This window comes from Chiroxiphia lanceolata, chromosome 3, assembly GCF_009829145.1.
Source record: "Chiroxiphia lanceolata isolate bChiLan1 chromosome 3, bChiLan1.pri, whole genome shotgun sequence".
Lineage (NCBI taxonomy): Eukaryota > Metazoa > Chordata > Aves > Passeriformes > Pipridae > Chiroxiphia > Chiroxiphia lanceolata.
Window position 1 is genome coordinate 102,642,219 of NC_045639.1, and position 27,081 is coordinate 102,669,299.

The window sequence follows — 27,081 nt, forward strand, 5'->3', positions numbered from 1 at the left end:
CCAGTGGACCAAACTGGGGTTTTTTTTAGCTGATTCAGAGCCAGTGATAGCGCCTGTGTCATTATGCAATGCTGCTGCCATTCTTGAACTAAGTAGATGCAATGTAAAAAACATTCTTTGCAAGACTGAGGGTTGAGTAGGACATCTGGCTATGAATCAGTCTCTAGGAATATTTAATAAAACCAGTTTTTAGGATTCACTGCTGTGTGCATTTTGCTAAGAGTATAATACTAATTAGAATATACATGAAATCTTTACTGAAATTAGACCACATCAATACACATAATCGCATTATTGTCATAAGAAATGACAATGAATTCAATATCAAGATACTTAAGCCAAATGGTATTGTAAGTATTAAAAGTAAACCTGTGGTTGAATCAATAACACCCTTAAGTAGAGGAAATTGGAGCTGGGATTTGTCCGCATGTAGTTATGTGACATCTTTAAATATAGGTAAAGATGTAAGTGCAGTGTGGTTTTGAAAGTCTGCAATTAAACTGTTTAAGGAGCCTGTGTTTCTCTACCATATTTCATTTTACTGTAATTTAGGATTGAAGAGAAAATTTTAATATGAACATACGAAAACTCATGAACCCTTCATTATCTTTTCTCTCCTCTGTCCATTTGCAGAAGGGAGTGAGAGAATGGCTTTGGTTGGGATAATTTTTATTTATTTGTAAGGATATTGCACTTGAAAACTGGCATTTCGGGCTGCCAGATGACTCATCATTACTTACCTTCCTATATCCTCATCTAGTAAAGAGGATGAAGAGCTACAGATTTGCTAATGTGCCTGAGTGACCACAGAGAGGCTGCACGGTTGTATTCATTTTCATTGCTTTGCTGAGAGTCCAAAGCAAATGTTTTTCAGAGTATGGATCTTGAACACCAGTACTGCAGCTTATGTATTCCATAGTTAATATATTTTATAATACATAATATAATGCTACTTCTAGAAAAAAATGGAGAACAAAGTATTGTATCTTCTATGGTATTTTAATCTTTCTCTTACCTGTGTTTTTTCTTGTCATCCTGATTTTGCCAACATCTCTGTCCCAAGCTTTTCACAAGACAGTATTTTTAATGACTGAAGAACATCCTTCTCTGTTAATTGGAGAGATATGGATTTGATGGATGGTCCATTCAGTGCATGAGGAATTGGCCCTTTAGCAGGGCCTGTTGCTATAGGACAAGGAGTAAAAGAGGTTAGATGGAGATTAGGTATAAGGAAGGTATTTTTTTTATGATGAAAGTGGTGAAACACTGGCATAGGTTGCCCAGAGAGGTGGTGGATGCCCCATACCCAAAAACATTCAAGGTCAGGTTGGACAGGGCTCTGAGTGACCTGACCTAGCTGAAAACATCCCTGCTCATTGCATGGAGGTTGGACTAGATGACCTTTAAAGGTCACTTCCAACCCAAACCATTCTATGATTCAGTGTTTTTCCTCATAAAAGAGCTAGGGTAGCTACTGGAATTATCATGTAACAGAACTGAAATGAAGAAATGGCTTGCTTTTATTTATTTTTCTGTTGGTTTTGGTTTGGGTTGGGTTTTTTTGTTTGACTTCCTGTGCTTTTCCATAGTATTTTGTCTTACACATATGCTTGTTTTCATCATAAAAGATGGCTTAAATCTCACTTCTAAACTATGTCACATATAAAAACGGAGTGTATATGATATGGTGCAATTAGATTAAATAGTTAAACTTGAATTTTACAATAATTTCTGAAAAAGTGTTTAGCAAGTTTTTGATCTGACAGTCTTTCATAATAGAGTTTTGATTGTGGCTAGCTAGAGATGTATGGATTACTGATATCTTTAAATTTTGTCACAAATTTATTAGAAAGAACTATATGGAAAACATGTTACGTACCATTGGAGAGTGCACAGGAATTTGAGTAATATGAAAACAAATGAAAAGTAAATACTGCTGGGTAGTACCGGTTTCATGTTCAGAGAAGTTACAGCCTAAGTTTGGATGACATTTTGAATCAAACTCTATCAGCTCCCCTACAGAAAAGAGGTTCTTATCTTTAATTTCTGGTTTTTTAAATTAAGGCTTGCTACTACTTAGCTCTTCTTTTTTACTTGTGCTGAATCTCATGTCTGACTTGTCTGACTTGCCTCAAAAAATGGAGAGCAAAAATTATGCAGTCAGTGCTCGTTGATACTGCACAGTGAAAGGACAGAGTAACAGAGAGGAAGTAAAAGCAATTTAAAATACGCAAACTAATAAAGATACACACATTTTGAGAATGAAGATTCACAAAAATGTGAACCTGTTTGTGAGGAGAATGGGAAAAGCCTAAAGAAATTGCTGCTGAGTGGCCTGAGCAGCGTGTCACCCTCAGTGATGTCGTGTGTAACCAAAGGCAGGGAGCAAAGACAAGGCTTAAATCACAGTTTGGACAATCTACTCACAGAAAATTAGGGCTGATGTAGAAACTTTACTAATATAATGAATCAGATATTCAACTTTCTCATGTATTTACTTAATCTATGCAGTTACAAGGTAAAAAAAATTGTGTCTCTTCTCATGGTTGCATGGATATATGTGCAGCTGCAATACAACCTCTAGTGCCTCTGGGTTTGCAGCAGTCTCAAAATGCAACTTCTTCATCTTTCATAACAATATAATTGGGAAGTCTAATGGTGTCAGTATTAGTTGGCTCATTGCTGAACATTCCAGTTCTTGGAAAGGAGAAGCAGGTGGAAGTGGAGTGTGTATATCATTTTTGGGGAAGGCACTGAGAGTAAAAAGTTTTAAAAAGGCAGTGAATAGAAAAGATGTCAGAGATAGTAGGACAAAGAAGGGAAAACTGTGACCACAGTGCACATGGACTTTAAAACAGAGCCTGCAAAGCTAAGTAAAACAGTTTGTGCTGAGCCTGAGCACTGGAACTTCCAATTAGAGTGGATCCTGGCACAGTTTTGGCCTGTCGCAGTCAATAGTCTTCCAGGCAGTGCCAGGGCTGGGAATGGCATACACCAAGGACTCTTTCAGAGTGCATGGACCTCACATACTCCCAGCAGGCTTTTTCCCACTAAAACATTTTTGCAGCCATTCAGTTTCATGGTGTGAAAGCATCACTGATGACTTGCAACACAGCACAGGCATTGATTAAAAATTCTGACTCAACCCACACTTAATATGTCCACGAAGTCATAAGGCACTACATGTATCCAAGAGAATGAGCATGGTTGTGCCACAGAACAATCAATGACCTGGTTTTATTTAGCAATATAGACATGGCAAAGGAGCAACATTCTCTTTTTGGATGTAGCTGATAAATGGGTGGGGTTACTGATAAGCTGTAACCTCACATGAATGGGAGTGCCTGCCTTGTTGAGTAGTGCTAATGGCAGGCACTTCGTCTGCATGGGCCTTCCAGTAAACTAATTTCCATGGAGTCTACCACTAAGGACTGTTGAATGTGACATATAGAGAAAAAATTACTAATAGCTATAACTATATAGTTATACAATTATAACCCTGTGTAACGGACATATTTTGTGCAAAATTCTTGTGAGGTCATGCAAGTAGACTGATGAATCTCAATTGATGAAGGAAACTAAGTATAGGCAAGTATCATATTATGCATTGCTAACTGAGCCTCAGCCTCAGAACACATAAGACTCTGTGTGTGTGTGTAGGTGTGGATAGGTGTGCATGCACAGGTAGTACCTATCCACCTGATTTATTTTTATCCATCACTGGGATATAGTTATTGCTTAAAAAGAGCTTCTTAATCGTTATCTGAAAAAATTAAGAAAGTGATAAGCAGAATTTATTTGAAGGAAGCAAAGCTTCAAAATTGCTTATAAAATAAAACCCCCTTCAATCAGAAACAGTTCTATAAAGCTCTACATTGGTAAAGGACATCACCTTAATGGGGTGATGCTATCCATATAGTATATAGACTGGTAATTGAGTGCAGAAGATGATGAGGCAAAGATAATAACATACAATTTCCAAGTCCATAATGTCAAGCACTGCAAGAAGTCATCACTGTTAGAAGAAATGGAAGGACTTCAACGGAATTCTAGTAGACGTAGGGTTCGCAATTGTATGGAATAGTTATTCCTACCTTTTCTTCTTCACAGTTTTTGGCACAGGGGATAAAAGAGAAAAAAGAAATATGAAGAAAAGTAATATATCTAGCAGAAAGTGACCTGGGCTTCTCGTGGGCTTGACTCATACTCTTCTTTAGCTAGAGATGGTGTTCCTGAGTCTACAGGAGTTTGTAGACAAGCAACAGTTATATTTATTCCTCAATACATATGGAGATGTTTCCCTACATAAGATAAAGTCTTGATATTTCTTCATTTATAGTTCATCTCCTATGCTGTCACAGAGCTATTGTTTGGATACCTTTAATAGAATGTTTTTCTTTATTCTTCAAAACTTGTAACATGGTGCTGTTTCCTGAAGGTCTAGTGGTAACTTTACAAATTAGGTAGTACTCTGAGATCCAAGGCATTTCCAAGGAAATTTTCACTGTGTTTTCAGCAAGTAGAATTATCTGGATTTTATAGTGAGAAACCATATATAAGTTTAGAAAACAAAACTTGAGATAATAACATTAATTATGAGGATATGTTATAAAAAATAAGGATAATCTTAATCCATATGGGATTAAGATATGGGACAAAGTCATGAGTCAGGTGCCATGTGCTGGGCAGGTGAAGTGACCTTCTCAGAATCAAAGACAATTGTGCCTTTCAAAGTTTGTATTAGAAGTTTAAATGTTTCCTGCTGATCTTGAGTTAGCATTTCTGAATGCATCTTCCTCATGCTTTCACATTATACTGTAAGATAAGGTATTTTTCTGAAAGAGCCTTCATCAAATGTCTAGGAAAAAAACCTGTCTTTTATATGAAATGTTTGCTGCTATTGGACAAGTGGCGTGTGTGTTTAAAATATACTGGATGCATAATTACAGGGAAAATGGATGCTGGCAGTTGTGTAAGAGCCACCCCCTAAAGGCAAGAAAAAGTGATCCTTAAAGGCAAGAATTATACTGTCACGTAAATGCTTGTTTCTAACATGTCAATTGGTGCAGTATGTCCTGTTATGTGTTTCAGACATACCATTTTGTACTGTTCATGCTGTCTGTTTAGAATGCTGTTCCATTCTTTCGTCTAGTCACATGAACTCTGTTCTTTTTCAATCATGAGAGACTGTTCTCTGCTGCAGGGACAATGTACAATGGGTAGTACTCAAATGTGAGGGCAATGCCCAGCATTTTTGAAAAATATGAGACACTATCAGCCAATTGAAATTATGCACCCTTGATGTGCTAGTTACGATTTTGTAGACTTATAGTATATGCCTCTTAAGTAACCTCTTTTCTATTCTGAAGAATCCCAACTAAATAGCTAGTCCTGAAGCTTCTTAATCCTTTTGGTCTTCTTGTCTTTCTTTGGACCTTTTTAAGTTTAACTACCTTTTTGACACAGTGGACCCAAAGTGCACACAGTGCACTCCAGTATAAACAGATTATAGAATCATAGAATCATTTAGGTTGGAAAAGACCTTAAAGGACATTGAGTCCAGCTGTTAACCCAACACTGCCAAGTCCACCACAGAACCATGTTCCTAAGTGCCACATCTACATGTCTTTTAAATACCTCCAGGGATGGTGACCCCACCACTTCCCTGGGCAGCCTGTTCCAATGCTTGACAACCCTTTCAGCAAAGAAATTTTTCCTATAATTACAAATATGAACACTATAGACATTGGGACTATATAACATATGTATATGTGTGAGAGAGAATGTGGTTGTCATCGTGTAGTATATAATTTCCGTTGTACTGTCTTAAGATTTTTATGGTTAAAAAAAATTACTGCTTGCAATTTGTATTGCTTTCTTTAATAGATCTGTTGCTCTGGTTTGCCTTTTCTACTAATACTTTTAGTGTATGTGTTGCAGAACATGCAGTAATGATTTCAAACCAGAGCAAGATAGAATGTCAAACAGGGCTCAATTCTGGTAAGTTCTATTCTGCTGTGCATTTACAAAGGCAGCAGCATTAGGGTTGTTCACAAGCAGCCCAACAGATCATGGATGTAGAGGGAGTCAGCATTTGTATCATTCAATTCATATTGTGTTTCTTATGTTGGAAGTTGTTCCATAGCCTTCCAAATGCAAATGAAAGCAGGTGTTGCTGCTTACTCAACTTTCCTTGGATAAAACAAGGATTTATTTCTTAATTGTTGGTAATGATATTTTTAATAGAGCTTCTGGGTGATTTTCAAAGAAGTAGTATTTAAAGGACTCTCTTGTTATCCTACCTGTCTACTTGGGTACCTAAAACCTAGTGTGACCTTTTATTGCAGCATCTTTGGATTATTGGCCAATTAATTTTTATTCCACCGGTAATGCTCTGTTATGCATGGTAAGGTAGGGCCGGGATACATGGATGATGAGAAATTAATGAGAAATTAAAATGGAGGCTGCAGCGCTGGCTACCAGTGTAGTACCGACTAAGTAGTTCGGTATTGACTCTCAGTTCAACAGGATCTGTACAACCCATAATAGAGGAACAGACCCGGAACACTGTAGTGTAGCTGTGGTTACATGGCCTACACTTGACCTAATAGATTGTATGAGATCTATATTGGCTTTGGTTGGGGTCACACTGAGAGCGTCTATACCTCTGGCATAACAAACACCCAAAGCATGTGACACTTGCATGGATATTCGAGTTGCTAATCTTTTGACATAGTGTTTTGTGTTGTTTCAGCATTACATGGTTCCAATACTGTTAATATTTTTAGATGCCAGTGATTTTTAGCATAAAAATTTTCAGAATCTCTTCTGTTTGCTAGTGCAGCCATGTGACTGAGAGCCATGAAGCTATGAAGCAGCTTGGCAAACCAAAGGAATAAGATGCTATCTGTGTACCTAACTAAATGCATTATAGAGGAGAGCCTGTTCTTAAATCACTGTAACACTTACAGAAAGTTTGATGTGATGTTGAATTGTCACTGGTAAGAGATTCTGATGGAAAATTGTACTGCAGTACAACACGTATGTATGGCCAGTCTTCACCAACGAAGATTTTGGGAAGGGTCTTTACCCTTCGAGCCTGCGCAGTGGATTTTTTTAGGTGAGACACAGTGTGCACTGAGCTGAGCCCACCCTTTAATCCTAAGGTTCATCTGCCGGGGCCGAGCAAGCTTGGACAGTGGCAGTGAGGTCCTCAGGACGTAGGTTTGTTTAGAGTGACCTCTTAGATGGATGGCCTTACAGGGCTGACGAGCTCCATCTGCCCGGGGGAGTGCCCTGACCGGGAATCGAACCCGGGCCGCGGCGGTGAAAGCGCCGCATCCTAACCACTAGACCACCAGGGGACAGTTGTGTGTGTAATTGCCCTTTGGTATATTTGTTTCTCTTGCAAACAAAGATATGTGCTCCTCTCTGATTCACTGAATTTGAAAAAAAGCCATCCATTGGGACACATGGACATGATTCCTTCCAAAGCATATATGGGGATTTGAAGCACATAAATGGCAGATTGGGAAATAGTGCAAGACATGGCTATGAGTGGAAATGGTATGAGTATCTTTAATAATTTGCAGTGGAAAAGCACCATCGCTGTCTCAGTAGTTGGAGGTAGACAGTGGGTTAATACAAGCATATCAAATCACACACACCGAGTACAAGATTTATTCAGTTAGTTTCAGTTCACATTCACAACAAAATGTAATGTGCCTGTTCCCCAGGTATGAGATGGTGTCACATCTTGTCTCCTGACCCAATGTACTGTACAACATCCTCCATCACATGGGTTGGCATACGAGGTCTTTCACAATGGGAGCGGAGAAAGTTGAGAGTTCTTAAGAGCTGTTTTTCTAAGCACTCAAATGGATGTTACTCAGCCTGGAGGTTCAGAGGCTTTTTTGCCGATGCGACAATTACTAGAGATGAAGGAACACTACTAAGGAAGTGTTTTGAACAGTTAGAGTTGTTAATAGCTATAGAAGTATCAGACAGGCTGTAGCTTTTAAGTTTTTTAAAAATGATCTTTGAACATGCATTTAGGATTTTAACACAGGTACAGAATGACTGAACAAGTAGTGGGTGCTTTTTGTACAGCACCCACTGTGAATAAAAATTAAATGTGGGCGAGACATGAAAGCAGCAACAGTTTCAGTGACTTTTAAGAGTGATGAAGAAAGAGTTGTGACATTCTGAAATATTCCTGTTGTGTTTTGAGAAAATGAAGGATTTTTCTGATGACTGGTTGTACCAGTTGTAAAACGATGTGTCTGATTAATAATACATTTTATTGAAAAGGGATGGGAGTTTTGCTTAGGAATGATTCATCGTTGTCTGTTGAAGTAATTAAGTCCATTCCTTGTTTTAAGGTCAGCATGACCCTGTTTAAATTTTCAGTCTTGAGGGTCTGTGCAGTTGGTGTTTAAGGAGGAATTAGGAAGAGATAGCAATTTATTGATTTCTCTACATTTTGGCAAATGTGTATTTCCTTGCTTTTTTTTTTTTTACTGATTCATTATTGAAACATTTGTTTGATTTATAAAACTAAATTGACCTTTTATTTTACTCCTTAATAAGATTTTTTTTCTCAGAGATTTTAAAAAACATATATAGTATGTTTAAGACCCTTTTAAATTCAGTGATATGAAGAACCAAAGTACTTGTATAATTTTAAATACAAAGCAGTATTTTAAAAGGTTCTCGTGTACCTTTAACACACCTTTGTATGAAAGATAATCCTATTCCAGCTATCCTGTTCTTTATAAATAGCAGTTGCTACGCTCGCTTCCTCAGTTTCCTTCACATTTGTTAGTACTTCACAGTAGATTTCTGCACATTGTTCTGCAATTCTCCTCAATGTCTTTTTTAAAACTCCCGTTTCTTTAATATCTATAAAAACTGAAGAGTAGTCTCCTGAGGTTTTTTTCTGGCAGTATGATCAGAATGGCTCGCAATCTTGAGTATAACTGTTCTCTGCACCTTACAGAAGTGATATTATTTCCAATTTACAGTCAAACAGTGAAAAGACGTTGAGGTTACAGGGAATAATAAAAAAAAAAACCACACACAAAAGAAAAAGAAAAAATGCAGGCAAAGGCCTTAGAAGAATTTACACAGGACATCCCAAACCAAAATCCTGATAGCTCTGATCAGCTCTTGCTACCCCAGGAGAACTCAACTTCTTTGCCCCATAGTGGGAGATACGGCCCAGGGGCCGTGCTGTGCAGTGGCTCGTACCCACACTGCTCAGGGTGGCACAGTCCTTCAGAACTGATGGGCTGTGTCTGCAGCGCTCTTCATTTGACTTTTGTGCCTCTGAGGCACAGGATTTGTACATGTGTGTTCAGATGACCATACTGTGAAATATATGTTTCACAGCCAGCTAGTTCATGGCCTCATGGCATGGCACATGCTGCATGCCTGGGAGCATGGAGTGAGAACAGGTGGGTGAGGGCACCAGGCCTTGTGTGAAGCTGTTGGAGAACTGTATAGGGAACTGTAATGGGAGCAAACTTCACACAACCTTGTCCATGCTACCTAGAGAAAGGAGTGCCATATGCAACTACTCAAAGAACTAAAGCTGAGAGCACAGTACCTGGCTGTAAACTAATGTGTACACAGTGTAGGCGATCAGGGGATATGGAGCTAGAAGCAAACTGGAAGCTAAGTTTTGTCAAGTAACATTTTCCACTTTCACCTGCTAAAGCTGCTGGACAAATCAATTATTTGATCATAAGTACCCTTTTCTCATCTTCTTGGGAAAAAAACCAGCATTAAACTTTACAATCATCTTAATCATCAATGGTGATTGCATAGTGGACCAGCTCTTTCCTCATTCTACTTTATAACGCATGTCCTGGTAAATTATTTTTATGATTATTTTTATGATTTTTTTGTACTTGTATCTTAGTCTGTGCTTTGGACTTCTGAAAATCTTGTTACCCTGAGGTTATAAACTCAGATTATATCCCATGTTTCACTTCTATTCCAGTGTTCTCAAACTTTGGAAAACATGCCTTGCAAAGACCTATAAAACACAAGATTCTTTTCTTTAAAGTCTAGGGTATAAGGTATGTATTTTACATACCTTTTGTTGGGATAACTACATGATCAGCTTTCCTCTAACAACTGTTCTGTCAATTGCATTACTCACTCATTTAACGCAGATTCAGCAGCTCATTTCATCAGGCAGAGCCCCTCTTTTCTAATGTATGTTGTATCAGCAGCTGCATACTGACCGACTCCCACTGCTTCTGTATACAAGATCTCTTATACATAACCTCCATGCTCATTGCCCATTCCTGGCATTCTTGCTCTGGCTACTAATCAAACACAATAGGCCCCTTTGTGCTCTCTTGCCCTTTCTCCTCCTCTGAAACTTTTGCTCCATGCCTATATCCAAAGCAGACAGGCCTCTTTTACTTTCTGCATTCCATTACTGAATATCAGGTTAACAAGGTCTTCTTTAACACCTACCCTATGCTAATATTCTTTAAGATAGATGTGGTGTTTCCAGCCACAAAGCAGAGTCAGAGACAGGCACTGCAGCATCTTGGACTTTGTTCTAGACAACATCCTGGGCAGCATCCTGGTGAAATTTTGCTCATGGATGCACTACAGTTATGGTGCAAGTATGTTAGACTGGCATCAATCAAGTTATACTTCTTTAAAATGTGAATTTTCTGGCTTATGTTATTGTTGACCTGGTAAATTATTAAAAGTGACTCTTTCAAAAATCATGTGCTTTTACACACATGCTTTTACACATACATATATGCATATGTATTTCTTGCAGTATTTGGTTTTCTTGTGGATTTCTCTAAACTTTGGCTGTCAGTATAATCTTTTAAGTACCATCTGGTCAGGTTAATATGTGTAAGGAATACAATTGCACAGTGCTGATAGGAAACCAGACAGTGATTCCTGCATTTCCTAGCTGAATGATTTTGTACCCTACTTGAAAATGACATGACCAAGTCCCCATCATGTATTTGGTGTAAGGTATAGAACATTCATAAAACTTTTAGAGCAGTTCCATAGTAACAGAAAAACATAACAGTCACCCTCCTAAGTAATTATTTACTATTTTCTGTACAGTTCCTTTTTCACATTCTTTCATACAGTGTTTTCATCTGAAATTTAAGAATAGAGTCATCTAGACTACACTAGAGCATTTTGGTTGAAAGGGACCTCCATCCAGTCCCAACCGCGTGACCACTTCAGAGCTGATGGAAAGTTAAAGCATATTGTTAAGGGCATTGTCCAAACAGCTCTTAAACATTGAGTATTTTAAAAAAATTAAATTGCCAAATAAACAATGAAAACTTTCCATTAATATGAAAACTGCTTTCAGTGAAAATACTAAATCACTGAAATCTCCAAGTGATTCCTCAACAGGCTTTAAAATTCAGTTTTTGCCCTTTGTGTAATAGAAGAATCAGAAGGTTCATTTTTAAAATTTAAGTGTTATTTCAAGCATTTTTATAGAAAAGATACTGCTTTCATCACTCTCCCTAGCCATGTGTTTCTGGTACTTCTCTTTTGCATATATTAATGGCATTTATGCATAGCTAGATGAGGGATCTGATTTAGCCAGACATGACCCTGCAAAAATTGCTAGATTTCAATCATGTTGTATTAATGCCACTGAACAACAGAGGGGGGATATATGATCAACAGTGAGAGACATTCCTTTTCAGCAGTAATTTGAGTTGAGAGTAGCTTGAGCCAGTCATGAAACCATATCCTGAGAGTGAAGAGTGAAAACAAAGTTTCATAAGCTGTACCAAAAATAGTGTCTATTCGTTGTTCAGTGTACCCTACATATAAAGGTTATACAGAACGTTAATTCAACTGAGAGCCTGGACAAGTGCTTCTTTTTAGTCATTTCAGTGATACTTTACAGAGTTTAAAATCAAGCACATATCTGAACATTGCCATTCAATTATCAGAATAATTGCTTTCATCTTCCGAAGTGATTTAATTTATGACCTAAGGAAGTGTTTGATAAGTATACCTTTACTAGAAATAAACATTCTCTGTGTATGTACTCTAGATGTATCCTGGAAAGATGCAGCATTTGTTAAAACACAGTACAATATCTGTTTCATTTTAGATCCAGTGTTATATTGAACATCTCTCAAATATTGTTTTGATTTTCTATCCTTTTATTTAGAAGATACAGGCATAGTACCAACACAAAGATAATATTGCTACATATATGATTTCTGTTCTCTTATTAGTCTTTTCTTCTGTTAGCAAATCGAAGTAGCCACAGTATACAATTTATGCTTTCTTTAGTAATTTTGATATCTCTATATAATACAAAAGGACACCTTTATTTCTCAGAAAAACCCCACCTTCAGTCCTTCCAAAAACCTGCAACAAAACTGTTGACGTTAATAATGCTTCAGACTGATAGATTGATGTGTACATGGCCAGGAGCACCATGACCCAGCACAGCACTTCTGTATTAATAAGACATGAAGTCAGACCATTTATCATTTTGTGTAGCCAGCACACAAATTAGAGAACAGCTTGCCAGGATCTCATTACTTTGTTTTTGCCATAGTTGCAGAATAGATAGCTTTGAAACCTTCTTGTGCTCTGCTGTGACATGCGAGCATTCATGTCATGGCGACCCGACTGAGTTTTTCAGTTGTGTACAGTGCTGACTCAGGTGCCTTAAGTGTCCTAAACAATTTGCCAAGCAGCAGACTCTTCTAAATGAAAAAAAAAAAAGGAAAACTTCATAAAGACATAATCACTGACAGTTACCACAGGTGTAAGATGTTCAGCAGTGCAATCAGGATATGAAACTTGGGGAGTCATTTACTGTAAGTCACTGAGGAGCACATGCTTTCATTACGGTACAGTATGTTTTTTATTACATATTTTCATGATGAAAAATACTATTTAATTAAATACTGTTTTAAGATAACAAAATACTGTCTTAAAATAACATGCTCTCACTGTCTAATATTGGTTACTCTTCAAATATTGAGAGACATTTTGCAGACAATATTCATGTTTTAAATATGTTAATTTGTCTGCATTTTCTCTACATTGTAGTAATTTACTGTCTTTGGGGTGCGGGATAGTCCTCAGGAAAACTTTGAAATACTAAAAAAAAAAAGCAGACAACTTGAATTTTTAAACTCTTAAAGAAGACAGCTCAGATCTCAAACTGCTAAGTTCAGTTTCTTAATTAAATTTGAATTTTGTGGTGGTACTTTTAACTAAAAATACTTATTTAATGCTTTTGGCTTGTATATTTATGTTTGTGAATGTTTCTTATTTAATGTATTTTCAGCATATAATACATGTGCAGTTGATCTCCTGATAGAGTGTAACCTGAGGTTCAGATCTATTTTGTAATGTGATACATTCATCTAGAAATGTATCTGCTATTCACAGCTGGTGAGGCATATTTTAGGCTGCTCCCATTGTATTTGTGTCCCCTCTTTGTTCATTAGTTGGAAAATATGATCCAGATACAGTGTAGTGTGCTCTTCTAATAGAAATCAGTGATACTGTTTTTCAAGCAGTGAGGCCATTTGCTGTAAATGAGGTAAAGCCTCTGAACCTGTGCACTCTGTGTGTATCCTTGGAGAACTGCCACAGAGACTGGCTCTGCCTCTGCTGAGAGACAGAGACAGCTCCAAAGTGTCCTTAAGCCATACATCCCAGCTACCATGCACAGGAGACCCCTGCTGCACTGCTTCCAGGAATGAACCTGGAGGGGTAGGCTTGGGGTAAGGAAAAACAAAAGTCTGTTTTTGAGGATGGCTCAAAAGCTAACCTGTACAATCAATGTAACATTACTCTTTGTAGATTCCTTTTGGATTCAGTAAAGATTCTCGGAAACAGTTACAGCACCTGTAACCAGAAGGAAGAATAATATGCTCCAAGTGCTGATTTCTTAGAATTTCCTTTGGAAAAAGGCATTTCAAGATCATCTCTCTCCTGGCTTGCCAGTCTACTTCCTACTGCTTTACTCTAAGATCTCAAGTGGTTGTACTCAAAGGTACAGAACAGATGTCTAAGACAATTCTTGGAAAGAGAATTGTGTCTCTTAGGTAATAGTGAGAGAGCCTTTGCACGTATGGAACTGGAAAAGGGAATGATCCAGACCTGTACAACTCAGAGATAATTTTTTACTAATTTTCCAGTCACCACTTTGATCATTGCTTCCTAGCACTGATTTGTGGCACCTCCTTCCCTCCCTTTCTCCTCCTCTATTTGGCTTCTTCCTGCTGCTTAACAAGCTCAATTGGTTTTATGTATGTAATTCTTTTTATTTAAGAGAGTTTGAAGGTGGTCTCTGAAAGAATTGCTTTCATCCAAAGCCAGGAGCTGATCAAAGCAACACACAAAAGCCAAATGTGAGCCAAGACAGAGCTGCCTGACCAGCCATAGGGTCAGGGTTCTGTGCCAGAGAAACAGTAAAACATATCAGCTTGAAGCTGCTGATAAGAGATTTTCTTCTAGTAATACCTGTAAAGTTTATGATATCCTTTATGAAAATCAAAGAAATCTGCATCAGAGTATGACTTTGTCCTGAAGAGAAGAATATGAAAGCATTTATAGGATGAAGCGCCACTGCCTAACTGCGTTTATTGCCATAATCCTGTATTAGGCTCAGTCTGCACTATTAATACAACACTGGACTATCACCCACCTCACATTTACTTTTATGATAAAAGTGGCTCCTTAGCCCAGTTGTCAGGATATTAAAGAATGACATGTCTATGAAAAGAAGGTTCACGCTAAAACAAAAAGCAGCTAAATGAAAATCAGTGTCATCATGATGTCTGAAAGTGGATGTCCAGTGAAAATTACAATTAAGAAATAGGTCAATAACAGATGTTCAGACATCTTTAAAAAATCTAATTAAGATTTCTTTTGAATTCTTTTACAGATTTTTGTAAGGCATCAGTCCCAACATTGCTTATGATTATGATTTTTTTAAAACTTTAATAGTAATCCATGTATGGCTTTTCACAAAGGATTTTCTGCTATGAGCAATTTGAACTTTGACATTTTTTCTTCTGTATTAAAATAAGCCAAAATATTGTGTCACTTTAACACAAAACATTACTTTAAATGAATGTCTCGGAAAAATTCAGCTCTGTTTTGAGAGTAGGCATAAAAGTTACTAGGGTGAAGGAAGTTTAAGTTTTCTGTAGTCATAAAGGAAGACTAAATTATGTCTTAAAACCAAAACAGCCTTTCATCCTTAAATAATTAAAGGAATCCAATAGCAATTGGAGTTTTCTATTTCCCCAGAAAACTGCAGTGTAGGCTGTCTCAGCTTAGCTTCCCTGTCACTAAATTTCCAACATGCCTTAGTCCGGATCTCCCAGCATAGCTGTATATTTTAATGGGTTTGTGACAACTTAGATTGCTCTGAATTTCATCAACTTTATTTTTTTGGTTCAATGTAAAGTTGAGTTTGTATGAGAAGTTTTTTTGTGTTTTTTCTTTTTTTTGTAGATGTATCAGGAAATTCTTTTACCTTTTTCTGTTGAAAATATTCATTTGCCTTTTTTGCTACTTTTCCCTGCATGAATTGTAGCCTTTTCATTGAAAAAATGAATACTCTGTCCTCAGAAGTAATGCTTATTGGTTTGCAGTTGAAAAATTTCAGCAAAAAATAAGAACATGCTTGGGTTTAGATGAAGTTCTCTTTACTGTGGCCAAAGTGGATGAGAAATAATTCCATATTAAGAATGATCAGAATGATTAAAAAATTTGATTTCTTATCTACCTGAAGGAAAAAAGAAAGCAAAAGCTTTTTAATAGTGTTTTTATTGAGATGGTTTAACATTGATTTGTCCAAGTTTGTTTTCATCCCTTTTGATATATATCAGTTAAGAAATGGGCTTAATTTTTCAATAGGTGGGGGGAATTTCCTATGTTCGATTTTACTGCAGTGGTGTCCGTATGAATCTCTGCGGCAGTCTCCTGAGAATAAAGACAATTCCCAGTTGTCTACTTCTACTGTGAGGGACAGAAATGATTCCAGTGATTAATAGAAGCAATTTGGCTTGGAATCTAAAGTTGCCAAAAACCTTAGTGATATCTTCCCAGTTCCCACTCTTCCCAGTGCACTTGAAAGCTCAGCATCTCTCGATCAGCACCTCTCATTCCAACATCCTGTTGCTTGGAAACATGAATCAGAAGAGGAAGTCATCTCACTGTTAATGCAGGACAAAATCCATGTCTGTAATGAGCCAGATTTTCAAAATCAAAAGCAGACCTCAGATAAAAATTAAATGCAAATGCGAAAGAAAGAGAAGAGGTAGAGAGATCTGAGTAGTCTTCTTGCAGCATATTCAATTTATGGAAATAGCAGCAGAATTGTTCTTGGCTGTATAAAGGTGGTAGGATTAATTCTCTGTGATCTGTCATCAACTTTAATCAGAGTCTCTATGTTTAATCATGAGGTAATTTCCAAAGTGGCATTATTAGGAAGCCATTAAGTTTAATCTGGACTGGTCTGTAGATAACATTTCTCATATAATTCCACAGGAGATACAGAAGTTTTAAGATCTGGTAACGCAGAGAATGAGCTAAAATTTCTGGCAAAGGTAACTGTGGTTTTATTTAAAGGTTTTATGTTGCCTTTAAAATGTAATGGCCAAATGGGTTCTAGTGAACTGCCAAACTTTATTCATATATGAAACACAGAATGACTAGAGACTCCTCAATCATCTGTCAGCTTTACTGCTGAGGAATAAATTACTTCCCAGAAGAAATGGATTTCAATCAGCAGATCTATAAGTGACTACTGATTTTATTCTTGTTGGTATGATAGAGCTCAGCTCAACAGGGGATCATAATTTCATTTCTTAGCATCTTTTGAAGCTTGAAAGGTTCTCTTTCTGAGTAAGACTAACAGAAGAATTGAACCCTTTTTTAAGATTCTGGTGAAAATAATTTTGGTAAAACATTGGCCTGGAAGTGATCTCAAATGAGGAAATGTTTCCCACACTCCAGTATTATATCATACACATCAGTCTCCTGAGCCCTTTTTTCCTCTCTCTTACTGCCAAGTCATTCTGGCAGAACAGTTTGAGGAAACAGATTTGACTTCAAGTAACTAATATTTTTTTGAGAAATTGGCAGTAGTCCACCTGTCTACTGTGCCTGTAGGTGGCTTTGTGCTGACTAAGACAAAGCTTTGTAAATTATTTTTACAAGTGATAATTTCGTGGTACATGAGCAACTAGGTTGCTTTCTGGAAGAATGGCTGTCTTTGCCCATATGAACTACAGATGGATTACTAAATTAAACAGCTGCAGAAAAAATTCCTGTGTACCAGAAATCAATTTTCTGTTGTAATGTCTTGGCATGGCTCTGGTGCTTCCACTCACTCTTTGCAGTAGTTCCCAGGCACACTCTAGGAGTAATGCTGGGCCAGTGACTGTTCCCAAAAGGCATTTTGGATGGAGTAACCTTATTTTGAGGTTAATAGTAAAGACATAAACTATAATAGTATACTGAGTCTTGTGGAGGATGAATATCAGAGTGTCTTATAATTCTGCTGAATCAAGAATTTTATACAACCCATGGGAATAGATTTACCACACACTATCAGTTTTACATATGACAAATGTTAATATATAAGATTAAAAATAATTTATTCTTCAAAATCCAAAGTTAGAGACAACACTGTAGTTACAGATAGCTTCATGGAAATAAAAGAGTAAAAGATGATGTCTTGTGGTTGAACTGAATCCATGAGGAATATTTTGCAGTATGTATCACAACCATTGAAGAGAATCAGTTTTGTGCTGTCTCCAAATTTATTTTTCTTCTTATAGTTACATTTACATAAAAATCCCTACCTTAGGACTTTTTTCTTCTTAATTAGACTGATATATTTAATACAAATTTTAAAGAATTACTAGAGATTTTACCAGACTTTACAAGTATTGATGGATTTTGAATGTTACTGGATGAATATAACTCATGTTCAAAGGGCATCCAGACAAAACCTCTCATTTTATACAAGTGATAAACTGTCTCTTGTCACAGCAATAACAAATTCTTTTTGGAGAGCTTGGGAACATCTTACTATTTTCCTCTTAGAAATGATACAGTAGAAATTAGTCTGTTAAACTATTTCAAAAGTATGAAAGCTGGCTGCTCAAACTGGGAAAACCTATCTATTGCTATACAGTTTTGCTGGAAGGATTAATGTATTAAAGTAGCAATGTCAGTAATATTTTATAATGCAAACAATTTGCAACTTAATATGAAACATTTCCTCCTGTAATAATTTGTAGGTTGTATCTAAGGTTGAATTTCTTAGTAATCAACTGTGTCTTCCTAATTTTCCACTTAAATACCTTGATTATTTTTTCAAACCTTCTTAACACAACCCACATATATTCTTTAGTTTACTCAGTTTCTGCTAAGGGCAGACTTTCTTTATCAGTCTATTCCAATGGGAGTTGTCAAAAGCCCTGGATTACTTTCTATGCTCTAAAGCCCATAGTGTGCCTTAGGATACTCAATCTGTCCTAGGTATAAATTTGTCCACAATTGCTATGCCAGATCTTCAGTCTTCACAAAAACCCTAATGCTCCTCACTGCAACTAAGAAGTCAGTAGTGTGTCACCCTCTTTGTTCCACTGTGCAAAAGATCTCCCTCCAAGATCTGGGTGATGGGACTGTGTGTCCTCCTGCTGTTGACAATCACCCTCTGTTACCATGACCAGTCACTGTCATGCTTTTGACTTGGGTATTGCCCTTGTGGCTGAGAGGGAACTCCTTTTCTAAATCACAGCAGCTGGAACACAGGCTCATAGTGGAATAGTGCAGGTTTTTTTCAAACCCTGACTAGCTGAACTGCAATTGAACTTGAAGTTGACTCTATATGTGACAGACCCTTAAGAAGATCCCTACTTTTCTTAGTCACGTAATCTCTGTTTTCACAGGAATCCTGACAATTCCTTGTTTGGAATTCAAAGAATGTTCCCTTTCATGACTAACACACTTCTGCACTCATTTTCAGATGTCTGGACTTGGCAGCTCTGTTTGCCAGCTTAGGTTTCCAAGATGTTGGCCTGACCTGCTTCATTTGTATCTGCAATTGTTTCTTAGACTTCCAAGTTGCTCAGAGTGATTTTTGTCTTTTTATTACACTTTTATGCAACTCTTCCAGGTTCAACCTTTTCCGTTTTTTTAACCTCTTTATATTGGCAAGTATTTTTCCCTGCATGCTCTCCATGGAAACTGATGATGTGATAGAGAAGAGGTGCCCTTTGATTTATTAGTGGATGGGGTTGAGGGTCATCCTTTCTGTGTCAGTGTGGTTTTGGTTTGGTTTTATTTGTAATAGATCTGGTCATCATCTATGTTCATGTCTTGGAATTTCACAAGCATTTTAAAGTTTAGCCTGTGCCACCCACTGGTATCCAGGAGAGACACAAATCTGGGCGAGGGACGCTGTGTTCATTGAAGCAGGAACATAGGACTCAAAGCTGTGCTTCCTGATGCCACAGAGTCAGCAACTGACAATTCAGATACCACAGTCTGAGCAGCTTTAAAGAAAAAAGGGGATGACAACCATCGCAGAGTTAGCAGGAAATGGCTTCCCCCCTTGCTTGCTTTGGAGAAATAATTTCTCCTGCAACTAAGAGTCATTGGGACTCTGAACAGCAAAGGCTGATGCTGGCAAAAAAACTCCTGGAATGCCAGTTTTTCATTTCCAGTTTATGTATGTTTGTTGATGAAAAATGGCTATAAAATACTTATCACATATTCCCAAATAGGTTCTTGGATTTGTGATTGTGTTTATACTGTGATTGTAAGATCCCACAAGCTCACAAGAGCTTACAAATCTAAAAAGCATATTTTTGTTTCATTTTACCAACCCATTCACAGAATTAAATAAGGACCCCAATGAATAAACAAACATGCTTGTGTTGCAAAGTATTTCAGGACCTGCCTCTTGCACAAATAATTTAATCTTAACCGATTGCTTATTTGTAACATCACATTGATGGTTTCTGCCATCCTTGGGGTTAAATACAGAGTTTCTATTTTGAACACCAGCAGGCTCTAAAAATCCTGAGCAAGCATGTTAAATCCCTGTAAATGGTATGTCTATTTCTTTTCCTAATAAACTATACAGAATAATAATTGACTGTGTCTGTGGAATAGAGTTTATAAACAGAAATATTATAGTGTTTTCTGATTCATTGCAATGAGATCCAGATAGTGATTGGTAGAGCAACTAAGCCTTTATTGCGTAAAGCGGTCCACATGTCTATTCATCTGATAATGCTTTTGAGCTGTCTCAGAATATTTTGTATCACTCTCTATGCATTTTAAAACTCTCTATCTTTCACATGCTTTACTAAATGATTTAAAGAAGTAAATAAGTTTGAAAATCAGGTAGACTAGTCTGCTTTGCAAGGTCATGTTTAGAACAGGTAGAATCCAGCCCTTTTTAAGACAGGCCTCTGCCACAGCAGTCAAACTTTTGGATATTCCCTTTGTGTTGTATCAGGGTTTTTTTTTTAAGTGCAAAAAGTCTCTTAGATGTTATCCTAATTTTTCATGTTTTGGCTCTGTATTTAAATAAAACAGTCAATATAAAATAGTGTGTGGAATAGATGATAGCTGAATACTCCTTCCATTCCTGAAAGTGTAACTTCAAATATTAACATGTTGAGAGCATGTTCATACATGTAGAACCACATTGTGCTTGTCCCTGATAGAGATGGGTCCCTGAGCCTGCAGATGCCTGCAATGTAACAGGAGAAAACATGAGTTCATAATACGGGAAAGAATTTAAAAGAGCAAAGAATTAAATGGGTATCTGTCAGGCGTTTTGATAATTATTTGTCTTTGTTACATTAAATATAAAACTTCATTGTAACAAAGACAAGTCCAATAATGGTTAAAAGGTGGATTAGAATTAGAACTAAACAACTTTTAGTGCTCTTGTGTAGAAACAGCATTTAATATAATTCATTTCAGAGCCCGACCTTGCTAAAAGGTCGGGCTCTGAAACCTCTGATAAAACTTCTTAAGGATACTGCTGACGTCAGGCTTTCCTTGTTGTCTTCAGCTGTGTTTGGTGTACAGGGAAGCTGTACTTAAAACAAAAGGACCCAGAGCGTTCCTATCAGTGTGGAAGGGGAAATGTAATGTGCTTTCTGTGTTGGAAGAGAAGATGCACCCTGACTTCCGTATTGGCACTGAACATCACTTACAGGTTTTGCAGCTTCTCATTTGCCCTTCACCAGGTGGATACATCAGTACTACTCACTGCAACTTTCTGTTTGATTTTGTGTATATATATGAATATTTTGTCAGTAATGCCTGCTTTTAATCCAAATCATCTTCTTAAATACTGCCTGCATTGTTTTATAATTATTATTGTGCTTCTATTAATATTATATACTTATTATATCACTGTGTTATATCAAGTAGTATTAACACGTCTCTATACAGTATTAACATGATACAAATAAGTATACAAAAATATGATCATATATGTAAAATATGCTTTAAAAGGTCATAAAAAGATATTCAAATTAACAACATTTTATGTTGTTTCTTTCAAACCCCTTTTTCCATGAAGAGCAGTATGTGGTTTCACAGTAGTTTCCTTCTGCTTGACTGATTCTTGCAGGATGCTTCCCAACACGCTAATTTCCCTGTGCTGAGAAGGGGCTGTTCAGTGTTTAGGAATTACTGCCACAAACAGGAAGCATTTCATGCTTTCTATTCACAGTTACTTGAGGAGGGAAAGGACATGGGGCCCAGGGCAAGAGCTACTTTGTAATAGGAAAAGAAGGCTGACATGGCTTTTGGCTATACCAGTTCATTGTGTTCCCTGTGGAAAGTAGGCAGCAGTTAAGTATGTGGGATATTGAGCTGGAATAGACTGTCTGCTCAATGACAGAATGCATAAATTATATGGTTTCACTAAAAATAAAGTCCTAATAAATAAATGCAGTATCAAATAGATGATTGATTCTGTCTCATTCTAAAAAAGAAAAAAAACCCAAAACCACCACAAAAACATGTTTACAGGGAAAAATACTGATTGGAGTGAAAAGGAAAAGTTGTTATATTTCATAAACTTTGAGTTACAGCAATGCTACATTATCTATGAGACAGCACCTCTAAAATGTATGTGGAATTGCTTTAGCCAGAGTGTTCAGCCATTATGGACCATGCAAAGATAAATACACAAAACTGTGCTATTGCCCAGATCCTGTAACATTTATTATGTTCAAATAATTTAAAACAGAAAGTCTGTTTAACAATAGATTCCTGACTGCTGAAAATGCATCTAGTCAATTGCTGTATAAACCAAGGAATTACTTAAATCAGATTTCTAGCCACATTTTCAAGGTGATAAGGCTTGCTGCCTTTCTGTGGAATTGCAGAAAGCTGTTACTTTTGGATAACTTCCTGTAATTTACCAGCAGGATCTGCTTAGTGACTGCTGCAGTCAATGTTCTTTTCCTTTGCCTTTCTTTGTGGACAATGAAGCGTCTCTCTTTCATGAGAAATGTTGAGCCTGACATCAGCATGCAGTGATTGAGTTCTGAGTGCTTAAATTGTAATTTTTTTTTTCTTCTTTTCTCTTTTACTATCTTTTTTGAGAAGATGGGAAATTCTTACGCTGGTCAGCTCAAGACAACACGGTTTGAAGAAGTGTTGCATAATTCTATTGAGGCCTCTCTCCGCTCAAACAACTTAGTTCCCAGACCAATCTTTTCTCAGTTGTATTTGGAAGCTGAACAGCAACTGTCATCACTGGAAGGTAGGAAATAATGGAATTTCTGTTTCTGCTCAAAGCCAGTTCTGCTGTTTGCTCTCCCAAGGCTCAGCATGCACATTTCAAATCATAATATGGAAAAACATACGTTTATATTTGTTTTCTTTTTTATTCAACATATCTATATGTATTAGAATGGGGTTAAAAATAAAAACTGCTTTTTCTTTTATTCTGACAAAATTAGGCCACTTGCTTGCTCAGATTTATCTATAGACTGAAATTGAAGTACTAGGAATTTTTCCATTAAATTTGTGGAGAACTCTTTGGAGATTTGGAACATAAATCTGTTATCCTATAATGTATCATGTGCTGCTGAAATTTATGCAGTAAATGATAGTAAACACATGATAGATTTTATAATAAAACAGGCATGCTAAGACTGATTTTCAATATGCATAAATACAGCAGAAATATTTTTTAGCTTTTGAGATGGTTTTTAATTACTTTGAGCATAGTATTTGTACTTATTCTGTGGCTTCGAAGGTAAAAATTTAGGATGTGTAGTCTCACAAACCCTGCACGAGTTAGTATTGAACAGATATAGGATTTCTCACTGAATTTGTGTCTCTGTTTAGAGAAGCCTGCTTTCTGAGTTTCATTTGCTCTTTTTTTTTGGAAGTAGTATAGCTCAAATTAACTAGATGGATCTGATAAGCAAACTCATGATACAATTTGGTCTGTGTTCTTATATGTAGTGGTCTCATGGTTTCCAGTCAGTTTACTGGTGTGTGCATAACATTGGCATGTTGGTGCAAGGTTATATTTAATAATTTGATTATTTAGTCATTTATCTCATGAGGGTGACGTTTCATGTCTTTTGTCCATGTCTGCATCCCTGTTATACTTTGCTACAGATGTAGTGAGAAATGCATAATGGTTAACAATCCACAGTAACACACAGACACACACAAATCAGGCCAAGAAGCAGTAAAAGTAGTTTACACAGGTTAAACTCTTTGCTGTTACCTCATGGTAATAGCTGAGAAGACATTTCTTGAAAAAAAAATCTGTTCACACATCATTAGTCATTTCCTCTTTTTTTCTTTTTTTTTTTTTTTGGCTAATATAGGACATATTAATTAATATACATTATTTGTTTAAACATATATGCTGCTTATTCCCTACACAAAGTGATTCTTCTATCAAACCCTTCCCCATAAGGATTTCATAAAATCTCCCATGGCAACCAACTTTGATGTCAAAAAATTGATTATGACATCAGTTGGGAAAGGTGCCACAGGAGCAGATGCATTGTTCAGGAACAAAACTGCCATTTCACACTTCTGTAACTTCTTTCTTTCAAGGCTCTCAAAGAAGTTTCCAAAAGTTGAGGGCCTGTTTTCTTTGTAGTTAATGGAAACAGAATTGAACTGTAATTAAAAGTCTCATAACAACCTGGCAGAGAACATTCCTTTCACAAAGTTTCAGACAAGGGGAGTTCTGAAGGGACCTGTAATAGAGTGTTGCCTAGATTGTTCCTCAGGTGGGGGAGGTCTGCAAGCTGGTCTCATGTACGGCAGCCTTGTCATAAATTGAATTTTCCACTTCCAGCTACACGAATCCCTATGCTCTGAGGACCAGGAGGCATCTGGAGCAAAGAGACATCCTTGGGGGCTTGTGCAAGCCCCCAGTCTCCCCTCTCAGTGTTGTCTTGCCGTCACACTGGCGCTCTGACATGGGGATACACTCGGACTATCCTTGGTCATAGCTGCCCCTTGGTCCTCAGTACAGCAAGTGTTTCCCTATGGTCAAGTAGACATGATGTAAATATAGACAATGTAGAGCAGTGGGTCAATGCAAGCCAAGTGTTCTGGCTTTCCATTTTACGGATAACACATTATACATGTTCAAAACAGCATTTGGCAGCAAAGCCAGCCACTGGTAAATAAAGCTGATTTTTGCATATTTGTCTGTGATGATGTTACAATATCAAAATTTCTAGAAAGCCTTAATACCGAGTGTGTAGTGAGGTTAAGAAAAAAAAAATCAGAAATGTTTTTTTTAGCTTTATCAACCACCTGTGGTAACTTGTTGTTTATGGGTTTATATTTTTTGTTTGAAAAACTTTTTTCTCCTTTTGATACTTAAATGGCCATCTAAACCAGAAAAAAGTACCTAGCCAGTGATACTAGCCTAATATCATTACATATCTGTTGTGATAGTTTATGCCTAAAATGGAATCACAGAATAGAATCATAGAATCATTAAGGCTGGAAAAGACCTCCAAGATCATCAAGTCCAACCTTTGACCGAACAACACTATATCAACTAAACCATTTCCATAACCAGTTGTTTCTTGAACACCTCCAGGGATGTTGACTCTACCACATTCCTGTTCCAATGGTTAACTGCTGTTTCAGTGAAAAAATTCTTCCTGATATCCAAGCTGAACCTCCCCTGGTGCAACTTGAGGCCATTTCCTCTTGTCTTATGACTAGTTACCTGGGAGAAGAGGCCCCACCTGGCGACAGCTTCCTTTCAGGTAGTTGTAAAGAGCAATAAGGTCACCCCTACACCTCGTTTTCTCCAGAATAAACAATCCCAGCTCCCTCAGCTGCTCCTCATCAGACCTGTGCTCCAGACACTTCAGCAACTCTGTTGCCCTTCCCCTCACCTGCTCCAGCACCTCAGTGTCTTTCTTGTACTGAGGGGCCCAGAACTGGACACAGGATTCAAGATGTGGCCTCACCAGTGCTGAGTACAGAGGGACGATCAGGGCCCTGGTCCCGCTGGCCACACTGTTCCTGATACAGGCCAGGATGCCATTGGCCTTCTTGGCCACCTGGGCACACTGCTGGCTCATGTTCAGCTGCTGTCAACCAGCACCCCCAGGTTCTTTTAAAAAAATACTTCAATGAGTATAGTTTTCAAGTCTACGCATTCTAGATTTGAAAAAAACCCAGGCATATTATAAATGTATGCCTTTAAAGTAATTTATGCAACTGTATTAACCTATAAGATTATTTGTAGCTATGTAAATTAAAGTGCCATCAAAGCTGGCTTAGACATAATGTCAGATCTCCTTGGCTCCAATAATAGTATGTTTTCTTTCATTCTGATGGGGTTTTTTTGTTTGTTTGTGGGGTTTCTGTTTGTTTTGGTTTGGTTTTGTTTTGGTTTGTTTGTTTTTTGTTTGGTTTGGGTTTTTTTGTTGGTTTTTTTCCCCCCTTTTTATTATTATACGTTCTCTCTCTTCTCCAGACCTGGCAAATTCATGTAGCACTTAAATTACTCCAAAAACATTATCATTATTTAAACAAACCTCTAGAATTTTCATTTCTTCAAAAAGCCTGCAGTTTACTGTGGACTCACTGGCTGTACATTTCTAATGAGGATCTTCTAAACTCATCTTTATTTTCTTAGCATTTTTTGATTGCAGAACGTATCTGCAAATGCCAGTGAGTGGTCTGGATGTTCTTGGGCCTTTCTAGGAGTGAGCATTAAGAACTCTTTGCAATAGAAGGCAAGGTTATTTGCCTCTACCAGATTTAGATTCCTTCCATACCTCTGTTTGCCCAGTTATTGCCATGTAAACTGCAAATGAAAACTGTGGACTGGATTGCCAGTTATTAAAAGTTGTATTTGCAGAACTTTACTTACATTTAAATTACACCTTAAGGAGAGAAGAATTTTCCATGTGAAATATCTTAATCACAGCAATATAACATAAAGGTTTAATAAATCCTTGCTGAGAACTTAAAAGAATTTCTTAAAGCAAACAATGGTGTTTATGATAACTGCAAATAAATTTAAATTCAATAAAATATGGACAAAATCTTCACAGAATGACTGGTGGTTTAATGGAGCTATATGAAGTTAGATCATCTGACTACCTAGTTCTGTAACATACAAAATGAGGACTGGGGTTCTGAGTCTGCTTTTACCATCATCTTGTCCCTGGTTTTGAGTGCTTGATTGTGTGTTCATTTGGAATTGTTTAAGAACAATGTGGAACAGACACAGACAAACTTTCTTTGAAATTTTGAATTTTTTTTTCTTTGAAGTTTTTTTGAGTGCTTTGAAGAGGCCCTGCTTTAAAAGTAAAATGGAAGCATAAACTGCAGATCTTTTTTTAAAACAAGCAGCAGAAAGCCTAATGATGCCCTTTACATGTGGCAGCAGCTCATGCTTGTGTACCTATTTGCTCTTTTACTCTTTCCACTTTTGAACTGAAAGTGCTGTAGTTCTCCTTTTTCTTAGTCTCCACTTCCATTTTTAGTCTCTTTCTTAAATAACCTGTTATGGTTGAACAAACC

General features: G+C 37.1%; 1 protein-coding gene and 1 non-coding gene across 2 annotated transcripts in view; one reads left to right on the plus strand and one right to left on the minus strand.

The window, feature by feature from the left end:
- Positions 1-7,292: 7,292 nt before the first annotated feature.
- TRNAE-UUC lies at positions 7,293-7,364 on the minus strand. The gene has a single exon. It is a non-coding gene; the product is annotated as a tRNA-Glu (tRNA).
- Positions 7,365-12,708: 5,344 nt separating this feature from the next.
- Positions 12,709-27,081, plus strand: part of GREB1 (growth regulating estrogen receptor binding 1) — a 69,299-nt gene continuing 54,926 nt past the window's right edge. The window contains 2 exon segments of the mRNA XM_032684319.1: positions 12,709-12,848; positions 22,654-22,810. Of these exon segments, the coding sequence (XP_032540210.1) occupies positions 12,825-12,848; positions 22,654-22,810 (181 nt within the window). The 5' untranslated portion in view covers positions 12,709-12,824.